Source organism: Heterocephalus glaber, unplaced genomic scaffold, assembly GCF_053883595.1.
Source record: "Heterocephalus glaber isolate CG9 unplaced genomic scaffold, H.glaber_assembly_v1.0 deba00001531, whole genome shotgun sequence".
NCBI classification, from domain to species: domain Eukaryota; kingdom Metazoa; phylum Chordata; class Mammalia; order Rodentia; family Bathyergidae; genus Heterocephalus; species Heterocephalus glaber.
The window spans coordinates 19,697,452-19,715,539 of NW_028258329.1; the positions used below are offsets into that span (position 1 = coordinate 19,697,452).

The following is an 18,088-nucleotide window of genomic DNA, read 5'->3' on the forward strand; positions in this document are numbered from 1 at the left end:
CTTCCTATGCCTCAGATGACAGCAGGCCTACAGAAAACTCCACCACACACACTGCTGTACAAAGAGCTTCCGAGATTCTTCCAGCCTCTAAGTCACAAAACCACAATCTCCTTTAGGCTAATTCTGCTTCATCATGGCACTGGGACAACTGTGACTAAAGCCTGTACACCAGTAGACTGGGATAGACTCTCCATTTTATTAAATCTATGTGTTGAGACCACCAAACCTTCTGGTTCCAATCTACTTTTCTGCAAATTCTGGACTTGGGTGGACACACTAATAAATTCCTTATTGAGTAATAAGGCTGATTAAAAACAACCAAGCTTGTATTGAGTGTCTTTTTTTTTTTTTTGGTACCGGGGATCAAACTCTGGTCCTTGCGCTTGCACAGCAGGCAGCGAAACCATTGAGCTAAATCCCAGGCCCTTGAGTAGCTTTTTAAGGGCCAAGCATTACATTAAAGGCCTTACAGATGACCTCAGTTTTTTGTTTTTTTGCTTTTTAGTGCTACAGATTAAACTCAGAGCCTTGTGCACACCAGGCAAGTGCTCTACTACTAAGCTACACGTACAGCCCAGCCTTCAAATACTAATCATCAATACTGAGCACCTCCTAGATGGTTTCCATGAGATCTGCAGGCCACATTTCCTTCCCCTCTCACTTAGTCAGGCAGCAACCATTAAACCTGAATTTCCCTAAAAGGTGGTTAACCCACACTGAAGGAATGGTTTGTGTTCAGAACACTATCTAGGCCCTTTGAGTTTGTCCTGTTCATTGTAACACCAAAAAGAGAGAACAGACTGGGTTCTGATTTGAGCTACCCATATTCAGGTTTTCTTTCTTTAGGGGATCTGAAGACAGTGGCACCTAAAATTTAGAAGGGAGCAAAGAACCACTGAAGAACATTTCCTAAACCAAATGGGTGTTCTGATGGCACAAAAGATGCGCTTTCTGCCGGAAGCTCTTGTCACATTTACCACAGTGGAAAGGTTTTTCTCCTGTGTGTGTCCTCTGGTGCGTGAGGAAATGGGAACGCTGGTTGAAGGTCTTGCCACACTCGGGACAATGGTAGGGTCTGTCTCCTAAGTGGATGCGTTGATGTGTCGTGAAGTGAGAGCTCTGGTTGAAGCTCTTCCCACACTCGCCACACTTGTAGGGTCTTTCTCCTGTGTGGATCCGCTGGTGCTTAATGAGCGCAGAGCTGTCAGCAAATCCTTTCCCACACTCGGTGCACTTAAAGGGTCTCTCACCTGTGTGTGTCCGCTGGTGCGTGACCAAGTGTGAGCTCTGACTGAAACTTTTGTGGCAGTCGGAACAACTGAAAGGTCTTTCACTTGAGTGAGTGCTCATGTGAGCTACAAAATGAGAACTGTCCCGGAAGCCCTTCCTGCACTCTGGGCACTGAAAAGGCCGTTCCCCAGTGTGGGTTCGTTGGTGCTTAATTAAATCCGAGCTCTGGCTGAAACCGCCCCCACAGTCACTGCACCTGTAAGGCTTCACCCCAGTGTGGATCTTCTGGTGGGTGATGAAATTTGAGCTTCGACTAAAGCTCTTGTGACACTTGAGGCACCTATAGGGCTTCTCTCCCGTGTGTGTTCTTTGGTGCATGATGAGGTGGGGCTTCCGCCCAAAACTCTTCCCACACTCTGGGCACTTGTAGGGCCTCTCCCCGGTGTGGGTCCTCTGATGTTTGATGAGTGTGGAGCTGTCACAGAACCTTTTCTCACACCCATGACATTGGTACGGCTTCTCGCCTGTGTGTGTTCTGCCATGAGTGACCAGGTCTGAGCTCTGCTTGAAGCCTTTCCCACACTCAATGCACTTGTAAGGCCTCTCGCTACTGTGAGTCCTTAGATGTCTCATGAGATAGGAACTCTGGCTAAAGCTTTTCCCACATTCTGTGCACATAGGCTTCTGCCCCACATACCCACCCAGGAGCTTGTTCAAATCCCTCTCCTGGGCAGAGGGCCACCTCTGGCCCTCTCCCGGTAGGCTCCCATGTGGTCCTTCCGAGTCCAGGGCCTTTTCACAGTTTCCTCCCCAACTGTGAATATGAGAAATATTTTCCCTGGTCCTTCCTGAGGATGTTCTGTACTGTTCTGCTGCTTCAGAAATGTCCTGATGGAGTTTTGTCACCTGATGCTCAAAGTCTAAAAAATGAATGGAAATAGAAAAAAATAAAGTTAACCAGTTGCCAGGAAAGAACATAAGAAAGCAGTAAGAATGATTAAAATTACTGCCTCTGAGGCAGATTAGTTAATCTAAGCACTCTGCTTTTCATCTTGTGAAAAGTTGTTAAGGGTGTAACTCAACTGTAGGGGACTTGCCTAGCAAGCACAAGGCCTGGGTTCCATCCCCAAGATGAGAGAGAGAGAGAGAGAGAGAGAGAGAGAGAGAGAGAGAGAGAGACAGACAGACAGAGACAGAGAGAGAGAGAAAGAGAGAGAATGATAGATCCACATATCATAAAAATCAGGCAATTCCTTTCAAAGATATAGTTTAGTTGTTTTGGGGGGGGGGTTTGGTACAAGGGATCACACTCAGGACCTTGAGCCTGGCAGGCAGGCGCTATGCCACTGAGCTAAATCCCCAGCCTACAAAGATATAGTTTAGACAATAGCAAAATGTTTACTCAAAACAAAGACTTTATTCAGTCAATTCCTGATCAAAAAGTGAAATGTAAAAAAAAAAAAAAAGTGAAATGTAAACTTTTTTTTTTGGTGATACTGGCAATTGAATCTAGGCCTTGGCACTGAGCTATATGCCAGCCCTTTCTTTTTTCCTTTTCTTTTTTGTTCCTTTGGTTTTTTACAGTTGATCTTAGCCAAAAGGCCAAGAAGCAATTTCTTTCTTTGTTTTTTTTTTGTTTTTGTTTTGGTGGGGGTATTGGGGATTGAACTTGGGTCCTTGCGCTTGTGCAGCAGGCGACAAAACCACTGAGCTAAATCCCCCGGCCCTCTTCCTTTGTTTTTTGAGACAGGGTCTCACTAACTTCCTAATTTGTGCTCCTCCTGCCTCACCCTCCCAGAGTGCTGGGGTTACAGGCATGTGCCACCATACCCAGCTGAAATGTTAACATCTATAACAAGAACCCTATTCCAGCACTTTGAGAAGCTGAGGCAGGAGGATCCCAAGTTCAAGTCCAGTCTGGCAACTTAGTGAGACCCTGCCTTAAACTAAAAGATAAAAAAGGACTAAGATGTAGCTCAGTGTAAAGGACCTGGATTCAAATCCCCAGTACCACACTTACAAAGAAAAGTCTAGAGCAAGAGTCTGGTGTTCATGTGCCTTAGGCACGTTATCGATTCTGCATTTTTTTTCCCCTCAAAAATAAAAAGTCAGGGAAATGCTTCAAATTCTTCGTCTATAAAAGGGCTGATGGCCGGGGATTTAGCTCAGTGGTTCCACTGCCTGCCTTGCAGGCGCAAAGTCCTCAGTTCAATCTCCGGTACCAAAAAACCCCAACAACAAACAAACAAATAAAAGGGCTGAATTTCCAGATGTCCTCCTCCCAACAGGCAGTAGGAGAATCTCACCTGGGTGACTTCCCCTTAGGATCCTCCTGGCCTCAAAGCTCTGGAGTGGCAGGACCCATGGCACTTCCCTCTGCTCCAGCGGGGGTATTGATCTAGGTCTAGAAAGTCTGTATGGGAAGGCAAACAGAAGCAGTGAGTCTGAGCCCGGCCCACTTCCCTCCCTAGGTCAAGAACACAGACAACCAGTAGTGTGGATCTTGGCTCAATAAGAGGATGAGCAGGTGAAGTGCTAACATGAGGGATCCCCAAGGGGGTGAGAAAAAAGGGTGTTCTCCTTTTCACACACACACACACACACACACACACACACACACACACATACCAGGCTTGGGTGCACCATAACTCATTTCTGAAGGCACCAGGCTAAACTTAGATGGAGAGGTAATTTTATCAGAAACAAAGCTGCCATGACTTCACCCTTAGAAAGAATCAAGAAAGTTAACTATAAAGTTGAGCTTAAAAAATTTCCCATAAGGGCAACAGGTGATATAGCTATGAGAAAGAGAAAAATACAAGCCAGGTGTGGGGGCACACGCCTGTAATCCCAGCACTTGGGAGGCTGAGGCAGAGGATCTCCATGAGTTCCAGGCCAGCCTGGGCCACATAGTGAGTTCAAGGCCTGCCTGAACTATGTAATAAGACCCTGTCTCAAAAATAAATAAATAAACAGAAAAATACAAACATCTTATAAATATATGAAAAACACTTAAACTCACTTTTTTGGGGGGGTACCGGGGATCAAACTCAGGACCTTGTGCTTGCGAGGCAGGTGGCGGAACCGCTGAGCTAAATCCCCAGCCCTAAACTCACTTTTAACCAAAGAAATTAAAGATAGAACAATGATACATGTAAACAATATGGTATAGAGGAAAAGAGTGCAAACTCGAGAGTCACCCTGCCTGGGTTTGAATTCCCACCATTTACAAGTTGTGTGGCCTTAGGAGAGTTACTTAAACTCTGTGTCTCAAGGTCGTCATCAATAAAATAGGAATAATAATAATGTCTACCACAGAGGGTTGTTGTGAGAATTAAATGTAACTCCTCACCACACGTTAACTATCCTTGTTACCTAACTGAAACTCTTACCTTACAATACCCACTGTGATGGATAAAATACAAAGAAATGGACATTTGCATTTACAGCTTATGGAAGCAAATCAATTGATTCGATCTATTTGGAAGCATTTGGAAAAGTATCAAGTATCTTAGAAATGTATCCTTTGACTCAGTTTTGTAACTCTGGCAATTCTAAGGAAATGATAAAATTATATTTCAATGACACATGACTTGTACAGTAGATATGAAGTAAAACAGAATGGGGAGCCATGGGATTTATTGATTGATTGTCCTGGGGATCAAACCCAGAGCCTTGTGCATCCTAGGCAAGTGCTCTACCACTAAGCTACATCCGCAGCCCATCTACAGAATCTTCAAAAGAGCCTGGAAATATTTTTTCTTTGTTTCTATGTGACAGATAAAAACACCATGGAGGACAGTGCTCCCAATTTCCACAGGTCTTGGTTTGAACTTTCACCTTTGCAACTCCTGAGTATCAGGCTTGTTAGCTAGAAAAGGGGACGAGAAACGTAACTATCAAAGAGTTTACAGTAAGATATTAAGAAAACAATAAATATCAAAGACCACACAGTGCCATAATATGCCCATGGGAGGCAACAATTAATCTCACAGAGGCCTGGAGCCCTAAGAAACCAATGTCCACAGACAGATTCCTCAGACCCGAGACCTCAGAGATATCTCAGTCTTCAATCTAAAGGGGAAAAGCTCCCTTACCCTCTGAGAGCCCATTCTTTTAACTGAGTTGGGTGGCATCCTTGTGGAGGATTCTCTAAGCAGTGTCCAGGTGACCCACTCTTCTCTGAAGTCCCCAGCCACATGCTTGAGGGTCATCAGTTCCTAAAGCAGGAGACATCGATATACATCAATACCTCCCTAGCTATTCACCACATCTGAAAACCAGAAGGCAAGCAGTACTATACATAAACAAAAAGCCCCCTGACTACAAGAGCCCAGGGGTAGTCTGCCAACCACAGAAGGGTTGCTTCTCTTAGTTTTTTGTTTGTTTTGTTTGGTTTTCTTTGGTTTTTTGGAGACAGGGTCTTACTGTGTAGCTCAGGCTGCCCTTGAACTCACTATATAGCCCTGGCTGGCCTCAAACTCATAGCGATCCTCCTGCCTCAGCCTCCTGTGTGGTGAGATTACAGGTGTGGACCACTCTTATTCTGTTTTCATCTATACTAATCCTTTCCTGTGGCCATTTTTCTCCACTAAGAGAGGCCTGGACCTCTCAAAACCATATAGAGGACCCTGGTCTTTTGCATACATTAACTCTGAGACTAAGTGTCCAGAACAGACACAATAAAGGACAGAGTTTGCAGGTATATCTCAATTTCTGGAAAGCTTTCTATTCTCTGCTACTACCTTTTCCTTAGCAATCTAGAAAACATTGTGGGCTTAGATATACTCATTTTGGTTATGAGGACAGTAGGCTCTTCCTGACTTATAAATTTAGGGTCAATCTCAAGGGAAAAAATATGCTGAACCCCAAAAGGAATTGTGCTGGGTACCATTCTATTTCAAGGTTTGAAAGAGTCAAAAATGAGAATTAAGGGACAGGGATTTAGCTCAGTGGCACCATGCCTGCCTCGAAAGGGCAAGGTCCAGAGCTTGATCCCTGGCACCAAAAAAAAAGGAGAGAATTAAAAAGATATGGGTGAAAAAAAAATACATGGGAGCCACTGGGCATGGTGGTGCACACCTGTGATCCCAGCACTTGGGAGCCTTAACCAGGAGGATTGGCTGGATTTGGAGGCCAGCCTGGGCTACATAGTGAGTTCAAGGCCAGCCTGAGCTACACCCCTGCCCCAAATATATATATATAGATAGATATATAGATAGATAGATAGATAGATAACTTGTATAAATAAAATCTAATGGAGGAGAAACATAAAACACTTATAGACTGAAAACTATCATTATATTCATAAATTAACAGCATTATCATAAAGCAATCACATTTTGGAAGCCCCGTCAGAGTTGATTACTGGATGGATCAGCAATTCACTCAGTAATTAATACATTGTAAGGCATTAGGTGTCACAAAGAAATATGATAATGTTTCTCTCCTAAAGAGTTTTTGGTGGAGCTGGGCATGGTGTCCAATGCCTGTAATCCCAACACTCAGGAGGCTAAGGCAGGAAGACTGCCAGGAGTTTGAGGCTAGCCTGGGCTACACAGGGAGTTCAAGGCCAGCCTGAACTACACAGTGAGACTCTGTCTCAAAAACAAACAAACAAAAATTTTTTTTTTTTTTTTGGTACCGGGGATCGAACTCGGGTCCTTGCACTTGCGCGGCAGGCGGCGAAACCATTGAACTAAATCCCCGGAACCAAACAAAAATTTTTTAAAAAACAAGTTTTCAGTGGAAACAATAATAAATCAGCCAGGTAATCCACTATCACAAAGGATTCTGCATCTCAATAGAGGGAGAACTAACTTGGGAGAGGAAGTTTTAGTATTTCACATCTCTTATACCACCATTGGAAGCACCTGTTTACTACCTAAACATACACAGAACTTTCACAGAAATTTTTATGTATTAATTGACATTGCTATTGCTCATTCGTCGAGTGTTGAAGGACCCAAAAAACCGTATGAACACATTCCATCTCTCTGGTTTAAAATTTTAACAAATAAAACAATGTCTTAGGGAATAAAAATTCTAAGAGATTTGATCATAGATTTTATGTGTACATTCCTCAGAAACTCCCATGGGCAGAGCCCACTTGCTGGAAGTAGCACGATAGACAGACAAACCTAAGAATTCTTTGGGGTGCAGGTGACCCCGGAAGCCTCGAGGCGCTAGAGGTTGTGACTAGGCGCCACTGTGAGAAGCCAAGGCGCGCTCCTGGGTTTATTAATAGGACGGTGACGGCGGGGTGGGGCCCACACCCGCTCTTCCTTGCGGTGCTCCAGGCCTTCATGGGGGCGCAGCGGCCACAGGGTCACAAAGATGAGCAGCAACCCAGAGACCACCCCTGAGGAGCAGGCAGAACAGAAGGTTGCGCTCCCCACTTGCGGTACAGACCCCGCACCTCCCGCGCCGCACCCCTCCACGCCCCTGGGCTGCTGTCTCCGCCCTGGCTCACTCACCGCCCCAGGCCTGGCACAGGATGGAGCAGGAAATGAGAGTCCTCCACTGCCGAGCGGCGCCCAACCCACAGCACTAAGCCGGTCCCTCCCAGAACACGACTGTGATTTAGGGACAGAGCAGTAGGGACACAGGTGGGACTCTGGATTCGGCCACCAGAGGCCGGAAAATTCCGCCCCTAGCCCCTTCCCATTGGCTTATCTGTTACCATATTAGAAATTCTCCCCATCTATTGGGTTTCGGAGTATCAATCACCGCGGAGGTTCCTGGGACATGTAGTTAACAGTCAGATTCAGACCACTCGCCGTCCTGGGATGTACAGTTCCAAGTGGTGACAAGTGTTAAACCCTACTCTCGAGCTACCAGACCGCTGCAGTGGCCTCTCCAGAACTGAAGGCCAGACCCAAATGCTGTACTTCCAGGGTGGGATCTGCAGATGTGAACCTCCTGGCCTCATCAGCCGGCAGCACCCACCACTCTGGCACTTTGCCCCTCACGGTCAGCCTCCCTCCCGCCTTACTGTGATTCCTCTCCTGATGAGTCCTCACCTCACTCTGGATGGCCAGAGCCCGAAGGGTGATCCTCTGCCTCCTGGAATCCAAGCCAATCTCAGCATAGGGAGGCTGAGGCAGGAGGGTTCCAAACCTGAGTCTTGCCTGGGGAATTTATCCAGATCCTGTCTCAAAATAAAGAAGAGAAAAGGGCTGGGATGTCATTAGTGTGAAGGCCTGGCTTCCAAATTCCATTTCTTTCAAAAGAAAGAATGGGGTGCAGTGGGGAATCTCAGGCAAAAGCTGTTAGTAGAAAAACAGACTTTCTGCTTTCTTACATTAGCATCAAACTCCCAGGCATACCACACCTCCTTTCCATTGGTTACCACACCTGTTAATAGCTAGAGGAGGTGACAAGAACGTCACATATCCTAAGAAATGTGGTACTGGTTCCAAAGTAGAGAAGTTCCGGGGTCTCATGTGAAAGCTATTGAGCACTTTGAGTAGGCTATTACCTAAAAAAAGAGAAATGAAATAAAAGCCTTTCCTCATCATGAAGAAAACACATCTGTCTATTCTTTTTATTTGGTGCAATTTTTAAAATGCCGGGCGTGGTGGCCCACACCTATAATCCTAGCCCTGAGGAGGCTGAGGAAGGAGGATCGCCATAAGTTTGAGGCCAGTCTGAGCCAGATAGTGAGACTCTGTCTCAAAAAGATAAAAAGAAAAAAATTAACTTTTTGTGGTAGACTGTTCAATGCTTAGTTAGAATCACCAACCAAGTAGCTCATTTAAAAGATCCTTCTGATGGAGTCCCTCCAGTCCTGCAGCAGATATACAAGGTGCATCCTCCAAGGGATGTTCACTGGGATCACTCTACATTTAAGATCCTCTGAGCACTGTGGGCACCCACAGGAATCACACCCTTCCCTGCATGAAGCTCACAGCTCAACGGGAAGATCAAGTAAAAGATCTAAAAATCCCAAGCAAATGTTTGTCTTTTGTTTTGTTTTTCTCATATAGACAGTGACACTGTAGCTATCTTGCTACCTAATTGTAGCCATCTGCAAGGCAACCCCAGAGCATTTGGGGGGTTTCTGTGCACTATAAGCAACTGTCTGGTTTCCGTCAGCACATGGGTTTTATATTTGGCTAAAGATGAAGCAAACAGAAGTCTCAGCAGAGCCCAGGAAGAGCTCAGAGGCCCTGGAGCCTGGGGGTGGACGGGCCTTGTTTCTCGGGACACACTCAGGACCTAGAGATGCTGGCGGGGCCTGGACCTCAGGAGTTTTTCTGATATTTTGTCTTCAGGGAGATTCTGCATCTCTCCAAATGACTGACAAAGAGAGAGAAATGGAGGTGACTGGAGAGCCCCAGATGTGGCTGGTGGCTGCCACACCTCTCCTTCCAACCTGTGCCTTCTGCCTGGTTTTCTCCCAGCATTGGCCATAGCACCATCTCCAGTGTGCAGGGAGGATGAGGGGGAGCTCAGTCCCGAGACAGAGTGGTCAGTAGAGGACAGAAGAGCGTGTGTCCCAGGTGGCCACGAAGATGAAGGACCCTGACATGTTGGGAGGGTGTGGCAGGGAGGAGAAAGTGGAGGCCAGGAGAGAAACTGTAAAAAGACTTCCAGGAGTGGGCTGGAGATTTAGCTCAGTAGTTCCGGTGCCTGCCTCGAAAGTTCAATGTCCCGAGTTTGATCCCGGTACCGAAAAAACAAAAGCTTCCAGAATGAAAGGAAAGTTTTTTTTTTTTGACTGGTGTGTTTTTTTGTTTGTTTTTTTTTTTTTGGTACAGGGATCGAACTCAGGACCTTATGCTTTCGAGGCAGGTGCCAGAACCACTGAGCTAAATCCCCAGCCCATGACCGGTGCTATTAATTATTATTATTTTTTTGGAGTCAGGGTCTTGCCTTGTTGCCCAGGCTGGCCTCAAACTCCAGTTCAGGCTGGCCTTGAACTCACTATGTAGCCCAGGCTAGCCTTAATCCTCCTGCCTCAGCCTCCTGAGTGCTGGAATGAACAGGTGTGCACCACCATGCCCTACTAAAGAAAAAAAAAATTTTTTTATACTGGGGATCGAACTCAGGACCTTTTGCTTGAAAGGCAAGCATAATGCCACTGAGCTAAATCCTTGCCCACCCCCCCCCCAATTTCTTTGAAATGGGATCCCATCAAATTGCCCAAACTGGGCTTGTTTTTTTCCTCTTTTCTTTTTTCTTCATGGAACTGGGGATTGAATTCAGGGCCTTCACACAGAGCTCTATCCCCATCCTTTTTAATTTTTTTTTTTATTTTGAGACAAATTCTTGCTAAGTCACTAAGTGACCCAGGCTAGGCTGGAATTTTCCATCCTCCTGCCTCAGCCTCCCAGAATGCTGGGATTACAGATGTGCACCACCACACTTAGCATTATCACTGAAATTTGCAAGAGAGGGTGTGTATCAGTTAGCTATAGTTTTATAACCAACGTCCTCCCCCAAAGTAGTGGTTTTAAATAACAAGTATTTACAGGGTTGGGATTCTGGACAGGCCTAGCTGGCTGTCCCCACCCCAAGGGTCTCTTGGGAGCTTACAGATGTCCTTGGGGCTGCAGGTGTCTGAGGCGTGTCCATGGCTGGAGGGTCTGGTTCCAGGCTTCTTTCAGCGGCTGTTTCCTCCCTTGGAACCTCTTTGCACAACACAGCAGCTCTTTTCCCCAGAGTGAGCCCTTGGGGTGAGAAAGGAGCCGAAGCCAAGGCTCTTGCCTGCTGTAGGAAGCAAAAGTGTTGGTGCCCGAGCTCTCGGCCACAGACCAGCCCCCTGGACACTGGGGAGGGGTTGACTTCAGGACCCCAGTGCTAGGAGGACAGGGTCACATGGGTGCCTTCCAGCCCAGGGTGTGAAGCAAGATTTTGGATATTTTCCTTGTGACATACTGCCAAGCTCCTGTGTCACCTTTATTTGTATTTATTTACATACTGGAGATTGAACTCATGCTGAGCTACATTCTTGCATCCCCCCCACACTTTTTTTTTTTTTTTTTTTACATTTTGAGAAAGGGTCTTGCTGAGTTGCCCAGGCTGGGTTCAAGCTTTCCGTCCTCCTATCTCAGCCCCTCAGAGTGCTGGGATCACAGGTGTGTGACACCATCCCTGGCTCAGTGTCCCTCCCACCAGGGCCTCCCATGGTGTACCTAATGTCTTGGGAAGGAGGGACTCTGGAGGACCAGGTCAGCTCTCACGGGGCATTTGACCATTCAACTGACTAAGGCTTACCTCAAATTAGGCCGTTTAAAGGCCTGAGGAGACTTTATTTTTATCTGGTAAGCTGAACAACTGCCTGGAATAAGACTCTCCTGAGGAATCTTAGTTGTTATTGAGACATTCTGAATCGGGTCCCTGTGCACAGTTATACTACAGTTTTTTTGTTTTGTTTTGTTTTGAGGCAGGGTCTTGCTATGTAGTTCAGGCTGGACTCAAACTCACTGTGATCCTCCTGCCTCAGCCTCCCAACTACTGGGCTTACTCGTGTGTACCACCATACCTGGCTACAATTTTTTTGTTTGTTTGTTTTGATTTTGGTTTTCTGAGACAAGATCTTGCTATATAGTTCAAGTTGCCTTTGAACTCACTATGTAGACCAGGCTGGCCGTGAACTTCTAGCATTCTCTTGCCTCAGCCTTCCAAGGGCTGGAATTACAGACATTTTCCACCATGCCTGGCTTTAATTCTTTTTTCCTCTCTTTTCTAACTAGACATTTTCTTCTAAGGTTGAATGGCTGAAACCTAAAGTCCCACTTGCTCCAGAGGTTGAGGAAGGAAGAGCACTTGAGCCCAAGAGTTCAAGGCCAGCTTGGGCAACATAGCCAGACCCTTCTCAAAAACAAAATCTAGAACAAAAATGGAAAAAAAGAAAAAAGAAAGAAAGAAAATGAGAAATCCCCCTATTACAGATAACAGGGGTTAGCACACCTTCTTTTGGGGCAGGGAGGCAGAATAGGTTTCTAGCGGCCTCCCTCCGCCTCCTGCCAAGGTCTGAGACAACTAACTTCCTTTCCCATCTCAGAGCCCTGCGTGGCCTATGAAAGACTTCTCTGTCCACTGTGATCCCTGTGAGGAAGCCTTTGTGACTCTCACACTCCACATTTCACAAGACAGAAATTCTGTTAAAAGATGCATGTTCAAATCACGGGGAGTTCTCTCTCCTCTGACAGAAAACTTTTCTTGTCTTTATTTTTATAGCTATTGAGCAACATCTCCAGACTTCTTTCTTTTCTTTTTTTTTTTTTTGCCCTACCGGGGGATTGAACTCAGAACCTTGTGCTTGCCAGGCAGGCGCGGCGCCACTGAGCTACATCCCCGGCACTCCAGCCTTTTTTATTTTGAGACGGGCTTTTGGTTAGTTGCCCAGGCTGGCCTGGAACTTGGGATTCTCCTGCCTCAGTCAGCCTAGTAGCTGGGGTTACAGGCATGCACCACTATGCCTAGCTAAATTAATTGCTTACAAAGTAGAAATACAGGCAAATAGAGATGAGAGAGAGAGCCTACTATCCAGGAAAACAAGAAAAAACAAAAACAAAAAACCTGACTATTGATACTTTGCGACACACCCTTCCTGTGATACAAGTCAGATCTCCCTGGAGAGAAGACGCCTTCGTCTCTCGCAGATGTCCTGTGTTTGCTGGCATCTGGTGTTTTCCCTTTTATTCTTCAGAGAAGAAGAGAGGAGGCTTTGGGTGCAGAGGACGGGAGGGGAGGACAAACTGCTTTATTCTCCCACCTGGCAGCGGAGGGACACCGCGAGCAGCAGCACGTGGTGAGGCCGGAGGGAGCGCGTCCCCTCCCAGCCTGTCGCCTGGTGGTGGCGCTGCAGCCGTAAGGAGGGCGGCTGCAGGGGAGGACTCGAGAGGAAGAGGCCGGAGGTGTGAATAAAGCCGCGTCATTCCCCTCCAAAAGGCAAGGATTTTCCAGGTGAGGTTAGGAAAAGACTGAGGTCCTGCACTCAGAGAGAGGGCATCGCTCAAGCTACTTCGCAAACTTTTTTTGTGTGTGTGTGACAGGGTCTTGCTATGTAGTCCAGGCTGGCCTTGAACTCGACTGTGTAGCCCAGGCTGGCCTCCAACTCGTGGTGATCCTCCTGCCTCAGCCTTCCAAGCGCTGGGATTACAGGTGTGCGCCACCACATCTGACTTCTCATACTTTAATATGTACACCAATCACCCAGGAAGCTTGCCTTTAAAAACCAAACAAACTTGAAACTTATTTTTATTACCTTTTTAAAAATTGTGGGTCCAGAGATATAGCTCAGTGGCGCCGTGCCTGTTTGGCAAGTGCAAGGTCCTGAGTTTGATCCCCAGTACTGGAAAAAAAAAATTATGCTTCTGATGGAACACACCATAGGCAAGTGCTGAACCCCGATCGTTTTTAGTTTTAATTTTAACAATGGCATTATATTTACAGAGAACCTTTTACATTGTCCTTACATGAATAACAAAATAAACCCACAGGATATTTTGGGGTGCCTCCACTCAAGGAGCAGGAGAAACCAGTGGGCCTTTCTTTAGACTATGATGATTTAAGCATCATCTTCTTCTACTCTGTGGAAACGAAAGGAAGCAATCTCTTATTTGTCAAAGAGCACAAGCAATTGTCTGTGTTGGTTGGAATTTTGTTTTTGAAAAAAATTCACATAATTTTTAAATTTTGGGGGGACTGGGGGTGTATCTCACTGGTAGAGCACTTGCCTAGCTGCACAAGACCCTAGGTTCCACCCCTAAAATGCAAAAAAAAAAAAAAAGTTCAGATTTTTGAAGTGTACAATTTAGTGGTTTTTAGTTTATTCACAATGTTCTGCCACCATCAACACCAGAACCTTTGCATCCCCCCTACCAATCCCCTCTTCCCAGCCAGTGCCTGACACTTCTTTCTGTCAGTATGGGTTTGTCTCTCCTGTGCATTTCATGTAAACACAATAGGAATGAAGCCTTTGTATCTGGCTCTCATTGAACCACAATATTTTCAAGGTTTATCCATGTCATAGCTTTTATCCATATCATTCCTTTTTATGGCTGAATAATAGTCCATTGGATGAGTAGACCATAATTTATGATCAGTTGATGTGGGAGCTTACATTTTAAATACATATTCTGGAAGCCAGGAGTAAATTCAAGGCCATCCTGAACTATACAGTGAGACCCTGTCTCAAAAAACAAAAACAAAAATAAAATACATATTCTGGCTTAGCAGGTTTAAGATGAGATCTAAGATTCCACATTCCTAACAAACTCCCAAGAGTTGCCCAGTACTGCTGGTTCGAGAGCCACACACTGAGTAGTGCAGATTATTATTAAGCCTACTTTTTAGACTTAGTGATCTCAGATATAAAAGTAGACATGAACCTATGACATACTGATTAAACACACTTATACATATGCACAGTTAAATAAGAGTGGAAAATTGGTGTGGTGGTACATATCTGTGATCCCAGCACTCTGGGAGGCAGAACAGGAAGATTATAAGTTCAAGCCTAGCCTGGGCAATTTGTAAGACTCTATCTCAAAATAAAAACAACAAAGCTGGAAATTGTGGCGCACACCTGTAATCCCAGCACTTGAGAGGCAGGAGGATCCATGCGAGTTTGAGGCCTTCTAGGGCTACATAGTGAGAGGGCTGGGGATTTAGCTCAGTGGTTCCACCTCCTGCCTCACAGGCACAAGGTCCTAAGTTTGATCCCCAGTACCAAAAACCCCCCAAAAAACAAAAAAAAACCCAAGAAAGTAAGTGGGGCTAGGCATGCAGAGCTAGTGTGAAGACCTTGGGCTCAATCCCAGTACACCAAAAACAATTTATAAATAAATAAATAAACTAAGAGTAGAGGCAGGCTGCTAATGTTATTTAGTGCCTTGCTTCTTAACCGTATCCAGGAACATAATGACTTAGGCAAATAAGTGCATGAAAGGTTCACAGCCCAACCAGTCTATACCCAGCCAGGCTCCGAGTCCCAGCCTGCTCTGCAAAGTGCTTCATTGTACCATTTTGTCAGGGCTAATGAGGTACAGGGTTAGTCTTCAGCACGGAGTTCTGCTGTAATCCAAGCCACTGTTCACCATGAACACATGAAGGAACTTTTGTTTCACAGCCTGGACTTGACCTTAGCAAACTTTTTTTTTTCTTTTTTTGAGATAAGATCTCACTATGTAGCCCAGGCTGGCCTTGAATTCTGAGATTCACCTGCCTCAGCCTGCTGAGTGCTGGGATTACAGGTGTGCACCACCATGGCTGACATTATCAAGCATTTTTAAGCACTAGTACATGCACACATATTAATGGTAATGAATGTTCATTATAGACAATGGAAAAATGAGAGCCCTGATTTATGAAACTTTCCAGTCGCTCTTCCTTGTTTCGGTCTTCCTGTTAGAGATGGGGAGTGCCTCTTTCAAGAGAACATTTCCAGGCCAAAGGTATCCAGAAACCTGTTGCTACACATCAGCATAGATGAAGTATTACATCACTCCCTCTAGAATATCCCTTTTGGAACCTCTAAGAAAGGGAACAAAACTGCTACTTAAACTCTGGCATTCTGTCGCTTATGAGATGGATCCTGATTTCAGTGATGTTCAAAGGTAATAAAATGTGCCAGACATGGTGACACACATCTGTCTGCCTGTCCTCCCAGCACACAGGAGGTTGAGGCAGGAGGATCGCCTGAGTTCAAGCCCAGCCTAGGCTACATAGTGAGTTCAAAGTCAGCCAGAACTACATAGGGGCACCCTGTCTCAAAAAACCACTAACAGAGTGAAGAGACAACCTACAGAATTGAAAAAAAATTTGCCAGCTGTTCCTCAGACAAACTAATACCTAAAATGTGTAAAGAACTAAAAAAAATCAGACCCCCCCAAAAAATTATTTTTTTATTTTTAGTTTTTTAGTTTTGTTTTGTCCTTTTATAAACAAGGGATGTTGATCTGGCAATTTCTTTTTTTTTAAGCAAAACATTTATTGGCACATTTTAGATATACATAATGATAACATTCATCACAGGGAATTTGTACCTGTACATGATATATCTTGATTCTTCTTTTTTTCCCATTCCCCTCCCCTCCCCTCCCCTTCCCTTCCCTTCCCTCCCTTCAACCTCTCTTCCCCTCTTTATTTTTATTTTATTTTTATTTTTATTTTGGTACCGGGGATCAAACTTGGGTCCTTGCACTTGCACAGCAGGCAGTGAAACCACTGAGCTAAATCCCCGGCCCCCTTCTTCCCCTCTTTATTTACAAAAGCTTTGTTTCCATTTTTTCCTTCTATTCTCTTTTTTTCTTGTCCCTTCTTTCCTTTCCCTCTTCCCCCTCCTTTGTTCTCCTTCTCATTTGAACATTTTCTTCCCATTTCCCAATATCTATTATACATTTTGGTCCTTACTTCCACTTTCTCACATCAGAGAAACAATGTGGTGTTTAAACATGTGTGTCAGATTTATTTCACTTAAGAGTATGGTCTCAAGGTCCATCCATTTAGCTAGAAATGTCTCAAGCTTATCCCTCTTTATGGAAGAGTAGTACTGCACTGTGTATAAATACCACATTTTCTTTATCCATTCATCTGTTGAAGGACATGTAGGCTGTTTCCAAGACTTAACTATTATGAATTGCACTGCTATAAACATGGATATGCATGTATCACTGTAATATGATGTCTTTAACTCTTTTGGGAAGATAATCTAGAAAGGGAATAGCTAGGTCAAATGGAATTTCTATTTTTAGTTTTGTTTTGTTTTAAATCTCCATACTTATTTCCTTAGTGGTATATCAGTTTACACTCCCACCAACAATGGAGAAGCATTCCTTTTTCCCTGCAGCCTCACCAGCACTTGTTATTAGTTGATTTCTTTCTTTCTTTTTGGTACTGGGCATCAAACTTGGGGCCTTGTGCTTTCAAGGCAGGTGGCGGAACCTGAGCTAAATCCCCAGCCTTTGATTTCTTAAGATAGTCGTTCTTTCTGAGGTGAGATGGAATTCTCAGTATTGTTTTAATTTGCATCTCTCCAGTGGCCAGTAATGTAGAACATTTTTTCATGTATTAATTGATCCATTGTACTTCTTCATCTGGTAACTGTCTATTAATTTCAGATATCCAGTTTTTGATTGGGTCTTTAAATTTGAGGAGTCTCAATCCAAAAAATTTTCCCCCAAAATGTGGGAAAATAGATGCACCTTGAGACCATAATGATAAGGGAAGTAAATCAGATACACAAGTTTAAATATTGCATGATTTCTCTTATATGAGAAACTCAATATATAAATAAAGTGCAAAATAAAAGACAGACAATAGGAAAAAAGAGAAAAAAGTTATTGTAATCCAGCATGGGTAATGTATCTAAAAGTGTACCTTGATTTAGTATAATTGTCTTATATATTTCATATATTTCTTGGCCTGTTAGTTTGGCTGTTTATCTGTGTGCATAATAATTAACTTTATAGCTGGGTGTGGTGGTGCATGCCTGTGATCCCAGCATTGGGGAAGTTGAAGCAGGAGGATCCCAGTGAGTTCGAGGCCAGTCTGGGCTACTAGGGAATTCAAGGCCAGCCTGAACTGCATAGGGAGACCCTGTCTCAAAAAACAAAATGAAAAAAGTTAACTTTACAAGAAATTGTAAAGTAAGCAAATAAATTTGATACTGGCAAAAAAGAGGGTGGCAGGCAAAAAAAGAATTGAGATATATTATGTACATCTACCAATTCCTCATAATGAAAGTAATCATTATGTACTGTAAACATGTAGTAATAAAAATTAAAAATAGAAAAGTGAAAAAATTCTAGAAATGTAGCTCAGTACCAATCCCCAGTACCAATGAACAAACAAACTTGGGTGAGGAAAATAGAGGAGTTGTTCAGTGATGTTTGGGTTTGGATCT

At 44.5% G+C, this 18,088-nt stretch overlaps 1 protein-coding gene across 4 annotated transcripts; it reads right to left on the reverse strand.

The window, feature by feature from the left end:
• Window positions 1–352: 352 nt before the first annotated feature.
• Window positions 353–7,857, reverse strand: Znf774 (zinc finger protein 774). 4 transcript variants are annotated; one of them, XM_087188447.1, is made up of 5 exons: window positions 7,707–7,857; window positions 5,328–5,450; window positions 4,253–4,345; window positions 3,537–3,643; window positions 757–2,150 (listed from the first exon to the last, which is right to left on the reverse strand). In XM_087188447.1, exons 2-5 carry the CDS (start codon window positions 5,429–5,431, stop codon window positions 910–912), a joined length of 1,545 nt encoding a protein of 514 aa, XP_087044573.1. In that variant the 5' UTR covers window positions 5,432–5,450; window positions 7,707–7,857; the 3' UTR covers window positions 757–909. The 4 variants fall into 4 exon arrangements, with proteins under 4 accessions (XP_004852877.1, XP_087044573.1, XP_087044574.1 ...); XM_087188448.1 differs by lacking the exon at window positions 7,707–7,857 and adding an exon at window positions 7,371–7,508; XM_004852820.3 differs by lacking the exon at window positions 4,253–4,345 and having other exon boundaries at window positions 353–2,150.
• Between the last annotated feature and the right edge of the window lie 10,231 nt (window positions 7,858–18,088).

Excerpts from the sequence above, each read along its gene's own strand:
- Znf774 (XM_087188447.1), bottom strand. The coding sequence starts at position 5,431 with ATGTGGCTGGGGACTTCAGAGAAGAGTGGGTCACCTGGACACTGCTTA. Across the intron at positions 3,644-4,252 it reads CCCGGTACCCCCCCAAAAAA|ACTTTCTAGACCTAGATCAA; the intron begins GTGAGTTTAAGT and ends CTTCCCATACAG. Across the intron at positions 2,151-3,536 it reads CCTAAGGGGAAGTCACCCAG|ACTTTGAGCATCAGGTGACA; the intron begins GTGAGATTCTCC and ends TTCATTTTTTAG.